We start from the raw sequence: 22,379 nt of genomic DNA, 5'->3' as shown, positions 1-22,379 counted from the left end.
TTTGGGGTGTAGGTATGGGAAGGGACCCTTAGCACACACACAGCTCTTACAGTCCTTCACCACACACCACAGTGAAGGTGTGGAAACCGAGGCCTAGAGACTGGCTGGCCCTGCCCAGGCCACCGCTGCTGGGCCTCTGCAGTGTGCCTGCCTGGGGCCTATCAGTGGGAAGGCAGGGCTGTGGCCTGGGGGTGTCTGCCCCCCAGGCTTGCCAGGCCTTAGGACCATCTCTGGATCTTGTCCTGTGTGCCAGGAAAAGGCTGGATGAAGTAGAACCTGGGACCCCACCTCAGCCCCCAGCCCCATCCATTGGCCCCATTCTCACCCTCGGCACTGTTGACATTTTTGGTGAAATAGTCTTTGTCGGGGGGCTGTCCCCACATTGTGGGATGTTCAGCAGCATCCCTGGCTTTTGCTCGCTAAACGCAGCAGCACCCGCTACCACCACCACTGGCCAAATCATCCCCAGTTAAGAACTGCTGTTCTGGACCCATTAGCCCCCCACTGCTGAGAAGGGCTTTGCCAGCTGCTGGGTGGGCTGCCTGTCCTGGAGGGGTCTCGCTGGACTGACCTGGGGGGTCTTACCCCACACCGGTTCCTGGGAGCACTTGAGTGTCGCCCAAATGTCCCTCAGGGGCATACCTCCACCTGGCAGGTTCTGGGGATCAGCTCTACCGCTGAGCCACGGACTCCCACCCTGCTCTGGAGTTTGGCCAAGCAGGGCAGGAGTAGGTACTGTTTCCATGGCTGCTGAGATAAAATACCACGAAGTGCTTTCCAACTACAGAAATCTATGCTCCCATAGGCTAGGAGTCTGAAATCAGATGATGGGGCCGAAAGCAAGGGGAAGCCAGGGACGAGTTCCCTCAGGGGACTCTCAGGAGAACCCTTCCTGCCTCTGCCCACTTCTGGTAGCTGCTGGTGTCCCTTGGTGGCCACATCACTCTAGGTGCTCTGTCTGTGGGGAGGTCATGTGGCCTTCTCCTCTGTATGTGTGGAAGTCTCCCTCTGCTTTGGGCAGGGCTGGGTGGAGAAGGCACCCTCGGGAAGTGTGTAAAGACACTTGTGGGCATATAGGGCCCATCCAGATACTCCAGGATGCTCTCTTGTCTCAAGATCCTTAACTCAGTCACAAAGGCTCTTTTGCCATATAACGTGCTAGGGATCGGGATGGGGACTGTTAGCTGACCACAAACGGGGAGAGAGGGCTGGATGGGGCAAGTCTCTGATCTGAGCCTGACTGGGTGGACAGAGGGAAGTATTCTGGCAGACTCTAAGAGAAAGGACCTTGGGGCCGTTCACTGCTGCACCCAGGCAGCCTGGGGGCCGCAACTCCTCCTAGAGTCTGACTTTGGGAGGGAGTGGGAAGAAGGCTTTAGGGAAGGGCGGCTATGGCTCAGGAGTCAGGGGTGCAGAAAAAGTGGGCTCAGACAAGCAGGAGTGAGGCCGTTTCTGACCTAGTGGGATCCAGAGGCTGGCCTTGGCCACCATCCCGGTGGCTCTAGCACATCATTCACTGAACTTCACAGCCAGAAAGGATGACAGAACTTCTCTTCTCTACACTGCTTTTGAGGCTTAACAAAAGCCCCAGGCCCGGCTCTCATGGGCCCAATGGGTCTCTCCCTGAGGCTCAGTTACCACACATGAGTGATGGGTCCCCATCCCAGCTCTGTCTCAGGTTTCTGGGTCATCAGACCCCATACCCACACACCAGGCAGGGCCACAGGCACCTCGAACTCAACACACCAAACTGGAAGCCAGCTCTGAGGCAACCGGAAGCTCTCTGATGTCTACCTCTCCCCCTCCAGTCACCCGGTTTCCTCTCTCCGACTGCGTGGCTCAGCCCTGCCTCCATTTCCTTATCCTTCTCCACCTCCTTGTTGCTGCCACTGCCTCGATCTGCTCCCCACTCAGACAATGATGGGCCTTGGAAGATGCATACCTGATCTTGCCACGAGGCAGCATGGATTCCTCCTTGTTCCTGCTGCTCCTGGAGGAAGCCTGCTCTTCTCCCTCCCTGCTCCTCCCACCCTCAGGGACTCGCCCAGCCCCTGCTCACATCCCACCCACCAGTAATGCCAGGTAGCCACCCCCTTCCCAGCCCAGCAAGGGACTCTTACTGCTGGCTCTTTACACATCTTGTTACACAGGGGAAATCGAAACCAGGGTTGGGGTCCCTGGGTGGCTCAGTCGGCTAAGCGTCCGACTCTTGATTTCGGCTCAGGTCGTGATCTCACAGTTTCGTGAGTTCAACCCTACGGGGGCTCTGCTCTGCCAGCACAGAGTCTGCTTGGGATTCTCCCTCTCTCTCTGCCCCTCCCCTGCTCACGCTTTCTCTGTCTCTCTCAAAATAAATAAATAAACATTAAAAAAAAAAAAACCAGGGCTGCAGTATCTTCAAAATAACATTGGCAGAGTACAGATGAGCCCCTAGAGCCTATAGCTAATGCAGGATCAAAGGAAAATTCATTGCCTTAAATAGTTGCATTAATAATAAGAATCAGGGGCGCCTGGGTGGCGCAGTCGGTTAAGCGTCCGACTTCAGCCAGGTCACAATCTCGCGGTCCATGAGTTCGAGCCCCGCGTCGGGCTCTGGGCTGATGGCTCAGAGCCTGGAGCCTGTTTCCGATTCTGTGTCTCCCTCTCTCTCTGCCCCTCCCCTGTTCATGCTCTGTCTCTCTCTGTCCCAAAAATAAACGCTGAAAAAAAATTTTTTTTTAAAAAATAAAAAATAAAAAAAATAAGAAGAATCAAAATGAATAAAGCATTTAAGTGAAATTTAGTGCAGGAACAATCAGAACAATCAGGAAAGCAAGAGGAGAGGTTCAGTAACAACTGAAGGAGAGACTGATAAATTTGAAATCAGAAAAACAGGTCAGAAAATGTTATTCAACTGCCTACAGTATAAATGAAAGAAGTGTGAATACACAAAAGAAGAAATGACAATGGGGAAATTAGCTAAGATATAGAGACAGTTAAAAGTATAAAAAACCTGGGGCGCCTGGGTGGGCCAGTCAGTTAAGCATCTGCCTTTGGCTCAGATCATGATCTTGTGGTTTGTGAGTTCAAGCCCTGAGTCAGGCTCTATGCTGACAGCTCAGAGCCTGGAGCCTGTTTCAGATTCTTGTCTCCCTCTCTCTGCCCCTCCTCAGCTCGTGCTCTGTCTCTCTCTAAAAAATAAATAAACATTAAGACATTTTTTAAAAAAAGTATAAAAGATCACTCACCTTCGTCCAAATAAAGCTGGTAACTTTGATAAAATAATGTCCTTACTTTCTAGGACAACGTAAGTAGGGTTACCATATGTGGGACATACTCATACTGAAAATATTGTTGCTTATTCGGAATTCAGATTTAATTGAACCTCCTATACTTTTATCTGCTAAATCTGGCAACCTTAAACATAAATGACAAACAGATCCAAGAAGGGGCAAAGATCTAGATGTGTCAATGATCATTGAAAAAATTAAGAACATTGCAGGAACACTAGCCTACCTCAAACACCCTTCTAGAAAGTTCCTCAGGTGAAGTGTGTCCTGCCACTAAAGCCAGAGACCTGTCCTGCCAGTTAAGCTTCCACAATGAGGAGCAAGAAGGAAAATGTCCACATTCACTTTATGATGCTAGCAAAGCACTGACCCCAAACCTGCCAAAGCAAGCCACAGGCCAATTGTGTTTATGAAACTCAATCCCAAGTTCCTAAAGAATTAGCAGGGAGAATCTAGCAACACATTAAAGCAATAACGTGTCCTGCCTATCTCAGTGGTGTCGATACCAGCACAGCCAGGAAGGTCTTCTCTTGGTGTGAGTGTTACCCTTACCTCTTATCTTTCACCCAGGGAGAAAAGTCACAGGCTTATTTATCTCCATAGAGACTGAAGGAGCATTGGACAAAATTCAACACCCATTCTTGATTAAAAAAAGACACAGTGCTCCTGGGTGGCTCAGTGGTTAAGTGTCCAACTTCAGTCAGGTCATGATCTTGTGGTTTGTGAGTTCAAACCCCATGTTGGGCTCTATGCTGACAGCTCAGAGCCTGCTTTGGTTTCTGTGTCTCCCTCTCGGCCCCTCCCCTGCTTGTGCTCTGTCTCTCTCTCTCTCAAAAATAAACATTAGAAATCAATTTTAAAAATTAAGTAAACAAATCCACCAAATTTTAAAACAAATTATAAGCATACAGCTGTTAAACATGCAGCTGTTAAGCATATGCTGTTAAAGCAGCATGTGAATAAAGCTAAGAAATCAACCACAATACAAACTCCACAGAGAGATGTAAATAAATACGGAAATCTTGTCTCTAGCAGACAAGGAGCATTTCAAAGCAGTAAGAAAAAGATTATTAGCCATACTTATCTGACCAAATGGGTAGCCATCTAGGCAAATAATGAAGGGGGATCCCTGCCTTTTTATTTACATCAAAATAAATTCCAGTCAGATCAAGATTTAAGAGTAAAACCATATAAATATAAAACAAAATACAAAAACAAAAACAAAGAAAACCACAGGGGCGCCTGAGTGACTCAGTCGGCTAGGTGTCTGACTTTGGCCCGGGTCATGATCTCGCAGTTTGTGGGTTCGAGGCCCACGTTGGGCTCTGTGCTGACAGCTCAGAGCTTGGAGCCTGCTTCCGATTCTGTGTTTCCCTCTCTCTCTCTCTCTGCCCCTCCCCTGGTATTCTCTGTCTCTCTCTATCTCTCAAGAATAAATAAACATTAAAAAAATTTTTTTTTAACACAAAGAATACAGGGAAATTTATTTATACTCTTAGAGTAGGGAAAGCCTTTTCAGGCATGGCATAAAATCAAGAAGTTGTGAAAGAAAAAAAAAAAACACCAAAAAAAAGATACATTTGAACACAGAAAAAGTAAAAATTTTGAGTGGAAAACATCTTAAAAGACCAACGGACAGTTGCAACACACGAATGGATCTAAAGAGTATAGTGCCAAACAAAATAAGTCAGAGAAAGACAAATGCCATATGATTTCTCCCATGTGAGGAATTTAAGAAGCAAAACAAATGAACAAAGGGGAAAAAAAGAGACAAACCAAAAAACAGACTCTTAACTCTAGAGAACAAAAGAGTGGTTAGTAGAGGGGAGGTAGGTGGAGGGGTGGAGGAACTAGGTGATGGCAGGAAGGAACGTGCTTATCGTGATGAGCACAGGGTGATGTATAGAATTATTGCATCACTATATTGTACACCTGAAACTAATATAACACTGTATGTTAAATACCCTGGAATTAAAGAAACATCTTAAAAATAAAAAATAAAAATAAATTAGAAAAGACCAGGGAAAAACTTGGGAAAAATCGTTTCAGTACAAAAAATATAAGGGGCTGGTTTCTTTAATATTTAAATACTTAAATACTTAATATCAAAGAGCAAGTATCCAGTAGAGAGATGCACATTAGACCACAGAAAGAGAGCTACAAATGGCCGCTTCAACATAGAAAAAGTTGCTTAACCTCACTCATGAGTAAGCGTGGCCAATAAAAACAGTGAGACCCCCACAGGGACAAAGTAAATAACTCAGCTCAGAAGGCTTCCTCTGTGAATTCTTCCCACCACTGATGGAGGGAAACACATCAGTCTTACACAAACTTCCAGAGAACAGAAAAGAGGAAACATTGCCCAAGGCTTTAAATGAGGCCAGCGTCATCTTGAGAACAAAATCTGACAAAGACATTTCGAGCAGTGAAAAGTAGAGGGTGATTTCATTCATGAACGGAAATGCAAAAGTTCCTAAATGAAAGACAAGCAAACCAAATCACTCCCAATTTGGGTTTATTCTGGGAGTGCAAGATTGGTTGAATATGAGAAAATCAAGCAATGCAATTCATTGCACTAATAGCCTAACAGAATAAAGAAAAAAAAAAAAAGGATTGACGATCTCAATACATGCAGAAGAGAGTTTGATAAAATTTCCCAACTTGCGGGGCGCCTGGGTGGCGCAGTCGGTTTAAGCATCCGACTTCAGCCAGGTCACGATCTCGCGGTCCGTGAGTTCGAGCCCCGCGTCGGGCTCTGGGCTGATGGCTCAGAGCCTGGAGCCTGTTTCAGATTCTGTGTCTCCCTCTCTCTCTGCCCCTCCCCCGTTCATGCTCTCTCTCTGTCCCCAAAATAAATAAACGTTGAAAAAAAAATTAAAAAAAAAAAAATTTCCCAACTTGCACTCACAATAAGAACCCTTAGTAACTGTAAATTGAAAAAAAAAAACCTCCTTAACCTGATAAGTCACAGCTGCAGAACCTTACAGTAAACATCATACTTCATGGTAAAACACAAAAAGCCTTTTTTTTTGAGATGGAAGGCTCAATCCCTTTGAGACCAAGATAAGCATGGCCAGCTTTCATCATTTCCTTTCATCTGTGTAAGTTTTCACCAGTGTAATAAGGTGAGGGAAGAAAAAATAAGGCATAAAAATTGGAAAGGAGAGCATAACGCTATATAGCTGCTCTACAGATAAACCATTAGAAATAGGCGAATTTAACACAATTGCTGGAATCAAGGAAAATACACAAAAAACCAATGGTATTTCTACATACCAGCTACAAATTATTTTTTTTAATAATTTTTTTAAATGTTTACTTATTTTTGAGAGAGAGAAAGACAGAGTGCAAGCGGCAGAGAGGCACAGAGAGTGCGACATAGAAACCGAAGCAAGGCTCCAGGCTCTGAGCTGTGAGCACAGAGCCCATCACGGGGTTCCAACTCATGAACCATGAGATCACGACCTGAGCCAAAGTCAGACGTTTGACTACTTAACTGACTGAGCCACCCAGGTGCCCCAAAAAACATCTTTTGGAACAGAAATCATAAAAGCATAAACAAAATCAAAGCCTAAAAATGAAACTAACATTAGTATGCAAGGCCTCTACAATGAACATTATAAAATAGAATCGAGAGAATATAAAAAAACCTAAATAGGGGCCACCTGGGTGACTCAGTTTGTTGAGAGTTCGACTTCGGCTCAGATCATGAGTTTGAGCCCACATTGCATTTGTGCCAGCCTGTCAGCACAGAGCCTGCTTCAGATCCTTGGCACCTCCCGCCTTCCCCCCGCCCCCCATCTCACTCTCTCTCTCTCAAAAAATAAATAAAGCATTTAAAAAGACCTAAGTAAATGGAGAATTATACTATGTTCATGGACTAGAAGGCTTAATGTTGTGAAGATGCCCATTCTCCCCATATTCATCTATAGAGTCGGTGCAACCCTAATAAAAATCCTGGAAGACTTTTTTGTGGAAATTGGTAAGCTGATTCTAAAATTCGTACGGAAACACCAAGAACCAAGACTAGCCCAGGCAATTTTGAAGAATAACCTAAATGGAGAACTCACATTACCAGATATCAAGAATGAGCTACGCAATTAAGTAATTATATAACTGGTAAGTAAGGCAATTTGGTATTGGTGAGAAGATAAACTGGGCAATAGGACAGAACAGAGAGTTACCGTATCTCTGATAGAAGGTTCACAGCAGTGCAGAGGGGAAAGGATGCTCTTTCAACACATGGTACTGAGTCAACTGGATATCCACGTGAAGAATGTGTATCCTGACCCCTCCTACCTCACACCGTGCACAATCTATTCCAGATGGCTTGCGGATCTAATTATGAAGTATGAAGCAATCATGCTTTCATAGGAAAACATAGGACAGCTTTGTGACTTTGGAGTAGTCAAGTGTTCTTAAACAGCACGTAGAACTGACTATAAAAGAAAAACCTTGATAAACTGGACTATATTAAAGTGAAGAATTTCTGTTCAACAACAGACATCCTCAAAACAGATAAAGGCATTAAAACAGCAACTCACATAGTGGGAGAATATTTACAGTGTTTACATCTGACAGCAAACTCTTATCCAGAAAAAAGAATTTCTATGAATCAATTTGAGAAATTCAGGTAACCCAACAGAAAACGGGCAAAGGACTCGAATAGGCACCTCACAGAAGAGGTGCTCCAGATGGCCAATGAACATATGAAACGTGTATTGCTTCACTAGTGTCAGAAAAACGCAAAATCAGTTCACAGTGTGCTGCCAGAACATACCTCTCAGAGTCACCAAAATGAAAAGGACTGAAAATACCGAGTGTTGGCACAGATATGGCAAGATGGAACTATCATACGCTGCCAGTGAGAATGTCAATTGGTAAAATCACTTTGGAAAGTGGGTATTATCTGCTGAAGCTACCACACACATAGCTCATGCCCAGCAATGCTGCTCCTGGGAACATGCCCAACATAAATTTATATATGTACGCATCAAAAGACACATACAAGAATGTTCACAGCACTAGCCCTTATAGCTCCAAATTGGAAACCAACCCAGTGTGCCTCAGCAGGAAAATGGATAAACAAATTCATTTGATGGACTAATACTCAGGAAAAAAAAGTCAAGTGCAGCCTCATACCTCAACATGATTGAATCTTTTAAACATGCAAAAAAGCCAGACATAAGAGAGGATCTGCTCTATGATTCCATCTATGTAAATTACAAAAACGCTCAAAACTATTTTATGGTGTGAGAAATCCGTGGCTAACCTGGGAAGGAGGGGGAGGGCAGTGACTGACAGAGAATGGTGGCGGGCCAAGGGTTGGTACTGTGCAATTTCTTGACCTGAGTGGTAGTTAACTGGGCATGTTCACTTTGGATTAATTCATTGGGCTGTACCCTGAGCTTTCTTGCCTACAACTTAAACTTTATTTATCAGGGTTCCATCAGAGAAACTGCAACTATGGGAGCTGGCCAAGGAGTCTCTGTAAGGCTGTTGTTTTCCACCTGATGTTGGAGCTGGAGGTCCATGTGGCCGAGCGTCTGGAAAAAAAAGGTGGCGTTAAGTGGAGGAGAGGATCTAGAACTAGCTGGTAACCCAGGAGTTGACTGGAACCCACACGGACTGGCTGAAACCCAAGACCCTTCTTGTTGCCAAGGGCGATGAAGATTTCCTGCAGAAGCTGGACCCCTTTGTCAGACATCTGGCCCAGGAGTCGGGGAAGCTCAAGGTGGCCTGAGGACAAGTGGAACAGCTGCACCCATGACCTCTGCTGGAGCCGACAAGCTGAGTCAGCAGATAAGCCCTGATGAGTCTGAGTTGTGAACAACGTTGCTGATTCATTTCCCCACTGTAAATCTTTCATGGAAATCTCTCTTGTGGTCCACCCTGCCTGGAAACACACATGGAAGGGAATTCTGGGAATGTCGTTCAGGGAAAGAAAGCTCAGTGGGCCTCGCAACACGTTTCGTCCATCTGGCAAAGAGCGAAAAATGCAAAGGCTCCTTATACTGATGAGGGTGTAGAGGACTAGGCTCCGTCAGTAGGTTGGTGGTGTCAAGGAGCACAACTCGAGGCACAACTCAAGGAGGAAAATGCACGCACTGCTGAGCCAGTCAATTCATCCTCTGGTGTGAATTTCTCCTCTGAGTCAACCTGAACTTATTTACAAGGCGCAACAGTGTTTGTGGAAGCAAAAGACTGAGCACAGCTTAATGCCCACAAACTGGGGACTCGTTACGTAAACTGTTCTGTTTGAATTTTTTATTTTTAATTGTAAAATACAGAAATACATAACGTTAATCACCTTGACCATTTACAAGTGGCCGGTCCAGTGGCATTAAGCACGTTCACACTGCTATACAGCCATCCCCCTCTCCCATCTCTAGAACTTTGTCGTCTTCCCAAACTGAAACTCTGTCCCCGTTAAACACTAACTCCCCGCTCCCCCTTCCCAGTCCCTAGTCCCTAGTAACTTCTGTTCTACTGTCTGTCTCTGTGAATTTGATGACTCTGGGAACTTCATATGAGTGGAATTGTACAGTATTGTCCCTTTGTGCCTGGCTTATTTCACCAAGTATTAGGTCTTAAAGCTCATCCATGTTACAGCATGTGAATAACATGCCACTATATGGATGGACCATATTTTCTCTACCCATTCACCCATCAATGGACACGTGGTTGCTTCCACTTTTTGGCTATCGTGAATAACGCTGCTATGAACATTGGTGTATCTGAGGTGGGTTTTTTTCTTAATTTGTTTTTAGTTTTTGTTAAGTTTATTTATTTATTTTGGGAGAGAGAGAGTGCACAAGCAGGGGAGGGGCAGAGATGGAGAGAGAGAGAAGCCCAAGCAGGCTCCACATCGTCAGCGCAGAGCCTGATGTGGGGCTCGAATTCATGATCTGTGAGATTGTGACCAGAGCCAAAACCAACAGTCAAATGCCTAACTGATTGAGCCACCCAGGTGCCCCTTCGTGTCTATAGTATTTATTTTCAACAGTAATGAAAAGTGTAAGGCCATCTTTTCGCACCTCTGCCTCTGGTGTATAGAGAAACCAACGGCTGGAACAAATGGACCCCAAAAATGTATTAAGGTTTAATCACAAGTTTATTCCTTGTTCCTGTAGCAGTATTGGATGGTAGCAGTTCCGGTGAGCAGGTCAGTGACAGAGGGAGAGGGTTCCCTGCCACATGCTGGGGACCCACTTTGTCCCAGGGCCAGGGCCACCTTTGCATCAGAGGGAGCAGCAGAGAGATCCTGGAAGGGTACCAGTGGGGAGTGTTATGGTTCAGGCCTGGAAGTGTCCTGCCCTTTTCTGCTGGCTTTGCACAAGCTAGAACTTAGTCACGTGACCACCCCCAATTGCAAAGGAGGCTGGGAAATGTAGTGCAGCATGCGGCCCTGACGAGGCACCTGGGGGGTTGTGGACTCCTCTGCTGCTAGTAGGCACCTACTCAACTTCACTCCCCTAATGGCTTTTGTCCTTTTAAGTTCAGCTGAAATGGGACTCCTCCAGGAAGCACCTCTTGATCTCCCACTCCGGAGATGTGCTGCACTGAGCACCCCTTCCCCTCTGAGCAGCCACTGGACTATGAGCTCTGAGGACAGAAGTAGTGCAGAGTAGGCCCTCAGTCACCCCAGGGCTTGTGGGAGGAACCAGCCTGGCCAAGGAAGGGGTCCTGCTCTCCACTGTGCTGTATCTGTTCCTTGGCCCTGAGTTAATGGAAGGGCAGGAGGAGAAGCAGACACTTCCCCCATCTTAGTCCTGTGGCCCCTGCTAGGGCCCGTGGGCTTATGTGGTTCCCACTCTTGTGAACACCTAGGCCTGGCTCTGGCACCCTTTGCTCTGTCCCTCAGCCCAGGGGTGTTACTGCCTCACCAGCTACTTGACTTCCTGACTCTCCCATCACTTGTTTCTAGGTCCCTGGATTACTGCCCCTGCCCCCCTCTGCTCCAGAGCCCGACTAGTACAAAAGGTAGGGGACTGGCCATTGGGTTCTGATGCCCTGGGACTGTGGTTTGGGGAGATCACTTCTCTGAGGCAATGGTTCCCTGACTTTAATGTCTCTAAAGGAAGTCTGTGGGGGCTATGGAATCTTCCCCCTCACACAGGCCCAATAGTACCCGACTCCCTACAGGCCCCCGGGAAAACCCATCAGGTGTTGGGGCTTCCCAGCCTGGCCTGTCCCTGGCACTGGGAATTCCTGATGTCTGGGGCCAGGGCCACAGACAGGGCACCCCTTCTCCTGCTGGGGAAGGGTGGAAGCGGCTCCAGGGCCCAACCTGGAGGGATGAATGAAGGGTACAGGAATGTAGGAATGTAGAAACATTGGGAAGCCCAAGGGAGGTCATGTTTTACTCTTAGGATAATGTCCAACCACCATTGCCTGGTGGGAGAAGCGTCACTATTCTTCAGACCAGACTCCACTTCTCTTCCTCTGAGCCTCTGCCCAGGCTGTTCCTCTGCCTGGAACGCCCTCTTTCACCAATCACATCTCTGACAATTGACCTATGCTTTCAGGCATGGTCTGGGAGCTGTGAAGCTGCCCCTGCCCACCCTTGTGTGCCTGCTCTCACAGGTCCAGGCTGCTTTGACCAGGAAACTGACCTGTTATCCGCTGACTTGTGCCTGGCCGAGCCAGCCTGGCTTGGCACAGGGACACCCTGAGGACCCAGGTCGGTGGGAGGCCAGCCTTGCTTTGCCTCATCTGCAGAGGAAAGTACCTGCCTGGTGGCCAAGGGGCCGGCCCTCAGCCCCACCCTGCCCTGAGCTGGAAGCTGGGAGATGTGGGGTAGTAGGGAGTAGGGCCTGAGAGAGCAGTAAGCGTCCACCCCATCCCCCTCCTTTAGTCTCCTGGGCACCTCCCCAAGGATATCCCCAACCCCTCACTCTCATCTCTGTTCCTTTGAATGTACCCCATTGTGCACACTTGCCTCCCCCAGATGGCACCTGCCCCTACCACTCAGGTTTCCCACCTTTGCCCAGGACTGTTGGCCAGGAGCAGGTCTAAGAGATTGGGGAGGCCGGGGTTCTGGCTCCGGTGGTCAGTGTCAACTGGAAAACCTGTGCTCCTGAGACTGGGGGGTGACTTGAGAGGCCCTCCCAGCAGAGAGAGATGCAGAGGTGGGCTTGCATGAGCCTTAGCCAAGGTTTCAACAGCTGGCCCAGCTAAAGAGCAGACACAGACCGCCCTCCCCTAGGACCTTGGGTAGCCTCCACCTCCCACCTCTGTTCCTACCCTCTGCTGCCCCCGTGTGGCCACTCTCAGCACTGCATGTCGCAGTGAAGGGGGCCTCCATTTCCAATCACCTCTCGCCCAGGGTTCTACATTCTTTGGGCAAATTCCCCCAACCCCCACCTCTCAGCCTGAGCCATGAGACTGGACCAGGGAGCACCAATCTTCAACCCCACCCTCCACTGTGCTTTCTCTGAGACCCATGATACAAGCTTGACCCTATCTGGCCTAGGCCCTCCCATGGCCCCCACTCAGCACCCTCACCACAAAGAGGGCAGCAGTAGCAGGAGGCCTGTGCTCCATACCCAGTTCCTGGGCACTCCTGGGTAAAGTGCCCAGGGACCCAGAACATGGGCTCTGGTCGGGAACTACCAGTCACTGCCTTCAGGGCGGTGCTGGGGCAGGTGACTGTGCTGGCCCATCCCAACTCCTGGGTACCCGGCATGGCATCCATGATGAACCCTTTGCAGACACTGTCCTTTGTCCTCAACCCACAAAACAGACACTGTTCGCAATCCTGCTTTTCAGATGGAGACAGGCTGGGGAGGGACATGCCCCAGGTGGCCTGCCAGTGGATGAAGGACTCAGATCTGGGTTGCTCTGGGTGCTTTTGACCCCACACGGCAACCATGGAACTCTCTGGAACTAGAGCTGAAGCACAGCATGCGCACCAGGACACAAGGGAGGGGGCACCACAGGTTTGTTTTCTCCTGGTACAGGTAGGGGTGGTATTTCAAGTGACATTCCAGAATGGTTGGAATTACAAGCCTGGAGTTCAGAGTGACTCTCCACTAGGGTGTGCTGAGGCCTCTCCACACACTGAGCCTCTCCCACTCAGGCTGGGGCAAGTTCAGCAATCAAGGCAGCTGGGCATTAGGGCTCCCGTGTTGAGGCACCAGGTCTCAGTATATCAGGGGTCAGGGTCATCAGACACGGGATCTGAGGTACTGGCATTTGAGTTTCAGGTGCCGGAGTACTGGGTCTCTAGCGACAGGTATTAGAATTCAAGGGTATGGATTCTAGGGGCTAGAGCACCAGGTGCTGGTCTCGGGAACTGCACGGTTAGAGCCGGGTGTCCAGGTCTGAGGTGACAGAGCAGGTCACCAGTCCTCAAGTCCATGGGCATTAAAGGCTCAGGCATCGGTTGTCCGGGGTCCCAGGTGAATGGTGCTAGGGATTTGAGGAGCAAAGTAGTGAGGTGCATGTTCTCAGAGGTTTGGGGCTTTCTCCTGGGAGGTTGGTCTTGGCTCCAGGGTGGCCCCATGTGGCTCCTGCTGCCGGTCAGATGTGCTCCCCTCAGGGCTGTGAACCCCAGCTGGCCCTGCAACAGAGACATTGTCTAGAGCAGGCATAGAGTCTTAGGAGAGCCAAGGAGGGGCACGGACCAGGGTCCTGCTGGTGGAAACCCAGGTCTGGGTGGGTGGGGTCTTACATGTTGCTCTTCCTGCGGCGCAGCAGCACGTAGACGAGTGCAACCAGAGCCACCACTGCCAAGCCTCCAAAGATGATGCTCAGCAGCACCGCGTAGCTCCGTCCTGGCGACAGGGCAGAGCAGTGAGGGCTGCCCGAGGGCGGGGGGCAGGGGGCGGGGGTAGGGGGGCCAGGTGGGCAGGGCATCCTCACCTGGCTGGCACACTGGGGTGGGCCTGGACCAGGTGCCATCAGCTTGGCAGGTGCTGGCCTCTGCCCCAACCAGGCTGTAGCCGCTATTGCAGTGGAAGTGGACAGTGGAGCCCATCAGGTAGCTGATACCTTCCTTGAGCCCGTTGGGGGGTGGAGCTAGCCAGCCACAGGATCTCACTGGGGTAGGGGACCAGAAATAGACCACAGGTTTAAGCCACTGGCTACCCTGCCCCCTGGCAGCTGCCTGCCCCCTGGCAGCTGCCAGCCTAGGAGGCCTTGTCCCAGCGTAAGGTGCCCACCCCCTTGCCTGTGCCCCCAGATGCCCTCACCAGGCTTCAGGCTTTGCACACGATGCTGGTGCCACTGATGGGCCATCCGTGTGGCATTGCCCACACTCAGGCTCCCAGTGGCCATTACATCAAATCTGCAGAAATGGTTGTCCCCACACAATTCAGCAGCCTCAGTCGCCTGGCTGGGGTTGGGGGTGGTCTCCTCGGGGAACAGGGGCTGAAAGGTGTGGTCATGCTTGGGCTGGTACAGGAAGTTGTTAACCAGGAACCAGGAGTCATAGGTGAGCAGGGAGGAGGCGTTCTCCACGGCCCCTGGGGAGACACGCAGCAGGTCTTGCTGGTGGTCAAGAGTCCGGAGTCTCCCCCCTTCACTTCCACTGACTGTCCCCCCACCCCCACCCCCAGTGTGTGCCTCGTGGTCACTCACAGTCGGCCCCAAAGCGGAACAGCTCTCGGGAACTGGAGCTGAGGGGCAAGACCTTCCCATTGCGCAGGGTGAAGTCATCCGTGGGGTCATCATTGAGTGTGCCGAGGAGGCCTCGTGTGTGGGTGAGGAACTTCTCGGGCAGGAGGACAGCCACACTCAGGAATGGACCCTGGACACTGACCTCCAGGCCAGCCCCCGATGACAGCATGATGGATACGCTGTCCCCGGCAGCTGCCGACAGGAACATACCTGGGCACAGTGGAGTTGGGGTCAGCGTTGCCCACTGAGGGTACCGTGCTGGGACTCCACAGCCCCAGAATGAGTGGGTCAGCATTCATGGGATTTCAGGGAAGGGGAGGGCGTCCCCAGGGCCTGCTGGGACACCCTCTCACCCCGTGCCGACACCTGTACTGGGACCCCCACACCAATATGAAGGGCCCAGGCTCTGAAGGGACCCCTCATGCCGAGGCCCTGCATGTGGGGTCACCTGCCAGTCCTCGCTCCTTGAGGAGGCAGCAGCCATGCCCACCCCCACCCTTCCTGGGGGTCCCTGCACCCTCAGCAGCAGCAGGGCCCATCCCAGGTACCCTCCCCCCCAGCCGCAAATCATTTCATTAGCTCAGTTCCTTGAGGGAGCACCACCAGGGAAGGCGGTCGGGCAGGTGGCTGCTCCTTAGCCCTCAGGGCCAGCCAGTGTCCTTGACGCAGGTGATTCCTATCACTGTAGCTTCCAGCTCCAAGTCCTACTGTCCTGGCGGCTCAGGGTTCTGACCACATGTGTCTGGGGCTCCATATGAAAGCATGAGATCAGACCAGGTCCCCTGGCTACACCTCGCTATCAGAGGCCTAGAGCCTCATCTGCCCACAGACAGCCGTGGGCTGGGGGCAGGTGTCCACTGTGCCGGGCCCCTCAGCGTGGGGTGCAGGGGTGGGGCTGACTGGTGCACCACGAGGCTGGGCACAGTGGGGACAGCATGTGGATCATAGCGAGAGGCCTCCATCTCTGCACCCATGCTCTGAACCCCAGGGCCAGCGAGAGGGATGGCGGCTCCGGCGAGAGAGAAACGGCGTGCAAGTGGCCCGCTGAAGCTCCTGGGCCGTCTCACTCACCATTCAGGTCCATCCAGCTCTGCTCGGTGAAGCTGAGTACCTCCTGGTTCAGCAGCACTTGTAGGACCCCTGCCCCGCCAGCCAGCCGGACCTCTACCACGTCTGAGTTGCCCTCCTGGACAGCCACGGCCGTCAGCCCTGTGCCTCGGTCCCGCGTGCCTAGGGTGGCAGGTGCAGAACACTGTCTGCTCAGCTCCAGCCTCCCTCCCGGGATGACCCTGAGCCACCCAGGGCCCACGGGCCCCGGCCTCACCCTCAGGCGTTGTCCCGGGCTCGGCCCGCCCCTGCACCCTTAGGTTGGTCAGCGTCGCCTCCAGCAGCACGTACTCGCCACGCCCATTGAACGTGAAGTTGGCACCATCGAAAGTGATGAAGTGTGGGTCCCCGAAGGCAGAGGCTGGGGAGAGCAGAGGGTCAGGTGGGCCTGCCTGGCCTGGCCCTGCTCGGGGCCCAGCCGCGGCTGGCACCCACCTAGGCGTGGTGGCCGGTAGCTTCGACAGTCACTGGAGGGCCGTCGCCGCATGTATCGGGAGCAGTCGGGTGCCCACAGACAGCAGTGGTAGAAGCTGATGACATCATAGAGCCAATGGGAGAGACCAGGCACACGGGGTGGTGTGCGGAATGGGGGCGCGCCCCAGTCGTGGCCACGGTCCGGGGTGCTGCCACCAGTTGAGTCAGCCGTCAGGAGCTGTGTGCCTGCCGCCGTGTAGCAGCACTGCTGGCCAGAGGCGTACCGGGGGCTGGGGGGCGGGGGGACGGGTCAGGGCTGCTGTGGGGACCGTGCCCCGCAGCCCTGCCCCCTGCCCCAGCCTCCCCCTGCGGGGCTCACCTGGCTTGCACGGAGCGCACGCAGTGCACGGCACCCGGATGGTAGGTACACACGCTGCCACGCTCAATGTCACAGCCGTAGTCTGTCTACAGAGCAGGATGTTGCTGTCACCGGGGCTGGCCTCAGGCTCCGTCAGCCTCTCGCTGGGAGTCAACCCCTGAGGGCCCTCGGACCCCAGCCGCACCTCCCAAGGGCCTCTACTTCCCCACCCCACCTCCTGGGTGGGTGCCACCGTGCGTGTAGTGGGGACAGCTGGCCCCACCTGCCCCCAACATCTCCCGTGCCCTGACCCGGGTAAGGGCTTACATGGAAGCGGCCAGAGTCAGCCTGGGCCTGAGCCAGCGTGCAGGGGCAGTCAGGCAGTTCCTCCAGGAAGTTGGGCAGTTGGTCCTCCAGCTCTTCCCAGGCCAGGCACTGGGCGCGGGCCCAGGCCACAGGGTCCTCCTGGAAGTCGTCACCCAGGTGCCAGGCCAGCGCGTGCTCGTTGCTCCAGAGTGCATGCACATCCCTGTGGGGGCCACGCACTCACTGAGGGCTGCACCCACCCTCCCCACCCCCAGCTCTGGCTTCCCTGTGCAGCACGGGGAGGAGCCGCGGACAGACCCGCCAACCCGTCCTGTTCATGGCCGCTGGCCCTTACTTCTCCCCCGCGTAGTATTTGCTGTTGATGATCCGAAGTGCACCCACTTCCCATCTCTGGTATTTTTGAGGTGCGGGTTTTGGAGTGAAGGTGAAGAAGCCGGAGTTGGGGATGTTTGTGACCAAAGGGTACAGGTATGACCACTTTGCTGTCCACTCCCCTGAATATGGCTTCCCTGAGGGAGAAAAGGCCTTTTTCAGCGCTGGGGCTCCTCCAAAGAGCCCCGAGGCAGAGGAGAGACCAGTTCCCTAGCATGCACAGGGCAGCCTGACAGATGGACAGATAAACAGATGATTCCCATAGGAAGGCCTGCCCTGCTGCTCCAGCAAGGACCCTGGCTCAAGTGACCACCATCTCCTCCTCCCCCACGCTAAGGTCACAGCCCATGCTCGAGGCCAGGCTAGCAGTCCAGGGGCTTGGAGAGGATGGGCGGAGCAAGCTTTTCTGTTTCCCAGAGCTGGGGATGTCCATACCTGCTTCCCGGAGCTGGACCCCAAACAGCTAGGGATCCCCAGCCTCCCCTCCCCCACCCCACTCCCACCCAGTCCCCTTTCTTGCCTGTACTTTTCTTGCTCGAAATCCCCACCTGGGATTTGGCCCTACCTGGAATTCTCTTTCTCCCACCTCTGCAAGCCCCAAACTCCCAACCCTACTGGCCTACAGAGCTCCTCCGTCAGTCCAGCCATTGGCTGGCCTCACCTGTCTCCTCATAACCCCACAGCTCGATGGTGACAGTCTCCGTGGGCAGAGCCGAGGCTTGCCAGGTCAGGGTGAGGTTCCCTGTGGTGTCGGCAGTGCCATAGTATTGCCATTGCGTCTCATTCACCAGCTGGCTCTTCTCTGTCTCCGACACTTTGCTGGGGTGCACTGGGTGGGAGGGGAGGGGTGAGCGGAGGCCTGAGGCCCAGGGGCTCTGAGAGCTGGGGGTGCCTCCCAAGGATAAAGCGTGGCAGTCCCATTAGAGCAATGACTCCCCCAGACCCTCAAGTGAGGAAAGGACAGAGGCCATGGGAGAGGCTGCCCTCTGTTGCCCAGGTCTCCACCTGGCTTCCCCCGTCCCCTGGCCTGGCTGGGGACTCCTGAAGCCCCCACTCCCTCTGGGCTGGGTCCCCTGTGTGGACGTCAGGGGGTGGGGAGAGGAGCTGGAGAACCCACGCCCCTGTGGTCGGGCGCGCCTCCAAAGGGACTGGTTAAGCCAGAGAAGCAGGGCATGGTTGGCAGGCAAGGTGTGCATAGATTAGCGCTAGGGAAAGTCCCTGTTGGGGAACCGAGGCCCAGGAAGCTGGGGCTCACCGGCCAGCCAGGTGCCCGAACGCGGGAAGGAGCGACCATTGTCCATCGAGAGTGTGAAGGGGATACGGCCCGTCTCATACAGCAAGGGTGACACACAGTGCACATGTCCAGAGGAGTCCACATGCCCGAGGGTCTGGATGCTCTCTTTAAACCTGTGGGGGGCCGGAGGTGGCAGGAAAGCCTGGGCCAGGGTGGGCTGACCCTCTCCGAGGCCTGGGCTCCTGACCTCTTCCCTGGGGGACCCAACCAGCCAGCTGTCCCTGGGTCCCCAGCATGCAGAGAGCCCCTCGGGCCTCCCACCTGCAGATCACACCATCAGTGGGGTTAAACCAGTTGAAGTGCTGCACTACAAAGTCCTTGCCACCCATCATAGAGCCTGAGTAGGGCGAGATTTCCAGGCAGAAGTCCCGAAAGTCCGAGCAGCAGGTGTTCAGGCCGGAGCAGGTTGGGTGGCAGGAGCAGAGCCCATCCCGGTCTCCACAGCGGTGGGAGCAGGTCCCCTTGGCACCTGGAGGAGAGGGGGGGCCCTGAGTGCCTGGCTGCCCCACGGGCAGGCCTCGAATTTGTTTTCCTGGAGCCCATTAGAGAGAAGCATCCCCAGGAGAATGCCAGCCGGGATCGCACTACCCACCAAGGGAACACAGTGGAAACCCACAGGGCCTGTGGGGGAGGGATTCTTGGTACAAATGATCTAGCAGTTGCCTGAATGATTAGCTAGAACAAGAAGAGATAAGGGGAAATGTCTCTAGACAAACTTTTGCAGTATCAAGAGGAGCCCCCTGGGCAGGAATGACCTTCTGCCACCAAGTCCTGGAAGACCACAGCCTCAGATGGCCAGCAGTGGCTGAGCCCTTGACGTGGGCGGGGGACCCTTCTCTATTCACTGAAGGGTCAATAGACCGAGCCTGGAGGACAGTCTGGGGTCTGGGAAGGTAGCTACTAAGAGGCCCATTGGAGGCCTGGCAAGGGCTGATGTCCGGGCTTGGCGTGCTCCATCTCACTTCGCCAGGCAGCACCAGCTCACCGACCGTGGCCCCCGAAGGAGCCCCACCCTTAGGGGAGAGGGCAAGGGGTGCTCCCTTCCTCTGAGGGGAGTGGAAGGACGTCTCCAGCAGAGGGCCCAGCAGGGCCAGTGTGAAGGAGAGGCTGGTTTGGTGTGGGGCTGTGGACATCAGGCCTAGGCTCTTACCACCATGGGGACCTATGACAGGGCCATATTTTCAGGGAATCCATCCCTCTGCGGCGGGACGTGGCTGGGCAGATTGGAGGGTGGAGACTGAGCTGGGGTACAGATGCCAAGGCAGGATCACCCGTCCCACCTGGCCTTTCCCTGTGACCCTATCAAAGGGGGCCAGTCAAGGGCTGGGACTGGACCTGAGCCACCCCAGTGACCCCATTTCACCCAGTGCAGGGCTTGGCACTCAAGAGCGTCAATAAACGTTTATTGACGGAGGGAGGATGTGATGGCTCAAGGGAGTGGGGGAGGAGGCTGAGTGATGCCAGTAAGTGAGATAAGTGGCAGAAGGGTGGTGGCTTTTACCCAAGATGGGAGATAGGGGTGGGGTGGGGGGCTGGGGAGCCTATCACTTCCAGCCCAGTCCAGCCTGAGGCTCTGGAGTAGGAGCTTTCCCCCAGATTTCTCAGGTTCAGCCCCACCCTAATAAGGACCCACAATCCTTCCTCTTGCCTGACAGGGGGCTTAGTGGGACTGGGGGTCCTCCACGTGTGAGCACATCCTCGTGCAGGCCAAGGGCTCTCCTAAGCCCACCACTCTCCTCTAGACCACTTGCCTCCCAGGCAGCCAGCACCTCCCAGCTCCTAGCGGGTTTAGGGTGGGCACAGCTGACTCTCCATCCTGCCAGCAGCCCCTGGACCCTAGGATCCCCAGAATTTCTTCTCACAACCCCCAGTACAGCCCCAGATGGCCTGACAGATGGAGGAGGCTGAGCAGAGGGGTGTCCGCCCTGGGCCTGGCTGCAGCAGGCAGACAGACAGACGGACAGAGGCAAGAAGGGCAGGGTCGGGGCGTACCTGCTGCAGGCCCGGGGCCTGGGCCTGGGACTGTCGCCAGCAGCAGCAGCAGCAGGGCCCAGAGCGGGAGGGGCAGCTTCATGGTGCGGCCTGAGTCTGCAGCCTGCAGCGCAGCAGTGGCTGGGAGCCTGCAGGCCGGCTCACTCCCCACTGGCCTGGCCCCGCCCCGCCCCGCACACAGCGCAGCCGCCCCGCCCCGTCCCGTCTCGTCCTGCCCCGCCCCACCCCACCCCACCCGGTTCCCCTCTCAAAGTCCACAGGTGCCCTCGTGGGCCGGTAGGGCCCAACCTGCGCTGTTAGCACATTCCTGGCCCGCCAGCCCAGGACGCGGGGGAGGGGGCCCGAGCCTCCAGCTATTGGACCTCTCTGGCACTCGGGGATCTGGATGTCCAGAGGCCACAACCCAACCTAGACCACCGGATCCCACCCCAGGTCAAGCCCCGGGGCGGGCGGCCAGGGTGGGGCTCCGCTGGGGATGGGACTTGGCCCGATGGGTTAGGCCAGGTGGTCCTTAGAATCTCTGGATTCCAGCGCCCTGGGGGCCCTCAGCCCCAGATCTCCCAGCTCCCGGCTTCAGCTTCCCCGCCCCGGGAGCAGGTAGTCCCAATTCCTCCCCCAAGCCTGGCAGGGAGAGGGAGCAAGTAACTTCCTGCTGATCACTGGCTTGTGTGGGTACTGAAGGAGGGAGGGGAGGAGGGGATCCCTTTCTGAGGGAGGGGGCGAAGGCTGTGGGAGGGAGCCTGGCCAGGGCAGGTTAACAGTGGGGTTAGAGGCTGAGGCCAGAACCCCCTGGTCTGGAATCCCCGGAGTGGGGCTGGCCTATGAAACAGGGCTCCAAACAGGGCAGGGAGACTGGGAGAAGAGCCACCCAACCCCGCCCACCCCTGGCAGTCACTCAGAGAATTTGCATTATCTTTTCATTGTTCTCCCTTCTCACTGTGCAAGGAAGGAAACTGAGGTCCTGGTGTGGATAGGTGGGATCACTGGGAGAGGCTACAGTGCTGGGCTAGGCCCCAGGCAGCTTCCTGGAGACGCCCCTCCCGTCCCAGGCCTGGGACTCACTTGGACCCTGCCACCTGGGCTGGGTGTCCAGACCGACAGATGGTTGTCTCCCCAGAGGCAGCTTCTAAAGGTGTCCGTCCAAAGGGGATACATCCCCAGAAGAAGGGAACTGAAGCTGGTGGGGGCTATGAGCTTAGGGCCATCCAGCGACGCTCCTCAGCTCCTGCGGTCTGGCCAGCCTCCCTTCCCTGGGCACCTCCCTTCTCATCTGGCCTGCAGTTTCTCTGGAAAGGAGGCTCCTATAGGCATCAGGGAAGACAGTTGGGGTGGTCAGGAGCTACATCTCCCAACTTGGTTGCTGGGAGCTCACGGCACCTCTCTAGGTGGGTGCTGATGGCTAGTGCTGGGGCTCATCCCAGGCCCTGGGGCGAGGGTGCTCCTTGTGGCACGTCAGGGGAAGGAAGAGGATAGGAATGATTCCAGGATGGGTCCCAGGTGTCCTTGGGGGTCTGAGAGCCAGGAAGCACTGGGAGACTGCTGCATTATTCCCAGAACTCTTTCTGGGCACTCCGGTCTGAGAAGAAGAGAAGGTAGGAATTTGGGGAGAGGGGCATCAACTGAG

At 53.9% G+C, this 22,379-nt stretch overlaps 1 protein-coding gene across 1 annotated transcript; it reads right to left on the bottom strand.

Moving 5' to 3' along the window:
* Positions 1–13,195: 13,195 nt before the first annotated feature.
* SUSD2 (sushi domain containing 2) lies at positions 13,196–20,929 on the bottom strand. Its single transcript, XM_043557882.1, has 15 exons — positions 20,756–20,929; positions 19,025–19,232; positions 18,725–18,876; positions 18,131–18,298; positions 17,432–17,606; positions 17,098–17,299; positions 16,792–16,877; positions 16,434–16,702; positions 16,216–16,359; positions 15,963–16,121; positions 14,853–15,101; positions 14,465–14,737; positions 14,136–14,312; positions 13,945–14,047; positions 13,196–13,833 (listed from the first exon to the last, which is right to left on the bottom strand). Exons 1-15 carry the CDS (start codon positions 20,835–20,837, stop codon positions 13,809–13,811), a joined length of 2,472 nt encoding a protein of 823 aa, XP_043413817.1. The 5' UTR covers positions 20,838–20,929; the 3' UTR covers positions 13,196–13,808.
* Positions 20,930–22,379: the final 1,450 nt, after the last annotated feature.

The sequence above is a fragment of the Prionailurus bengalensis genome, chromosome D3, assembly GCF_016509475.1.
Source record: "Prionailurus bengalensis isolate Pbe53 chromosome D3, Fcat_Pben_1.1_paternal_pri, whole genome shotgun sequence".
Taxonomy (NCBI): Eukaryota; Metazoa; Chordata; class Mammalia; order Carnivora; family Felidae; genus Prionailurus; species Prionailurus bengalensis.
This window is presented reverse-complemented; position numbering and strand designations above follow the sequence as displayed.

Coding starts and splice junctions, on each gene's coding strand:
- SUSD2 (XM_043557882.1), bottom strand. CDS start 20,837: ATGAAGCTGCCCCTCCCGCTCTGGGCCCTGCTGCTGCTGCTGCTGGCG. Junction 18,877..19,024: donor ACTGATGGTGTGATCTGCAG/GTGGGAGGCCCG, acceptor GGCCCCCCACAG/GTTTAAAGAGAGCATCCAGA. Junction 14,313..14,464: donor TGTGCAAAGCCTGAAGCCTG/GTGAGGGCATCT, acceptor CCCCTACCCCAG/TGAGATCCTGTGGCTGGCTA.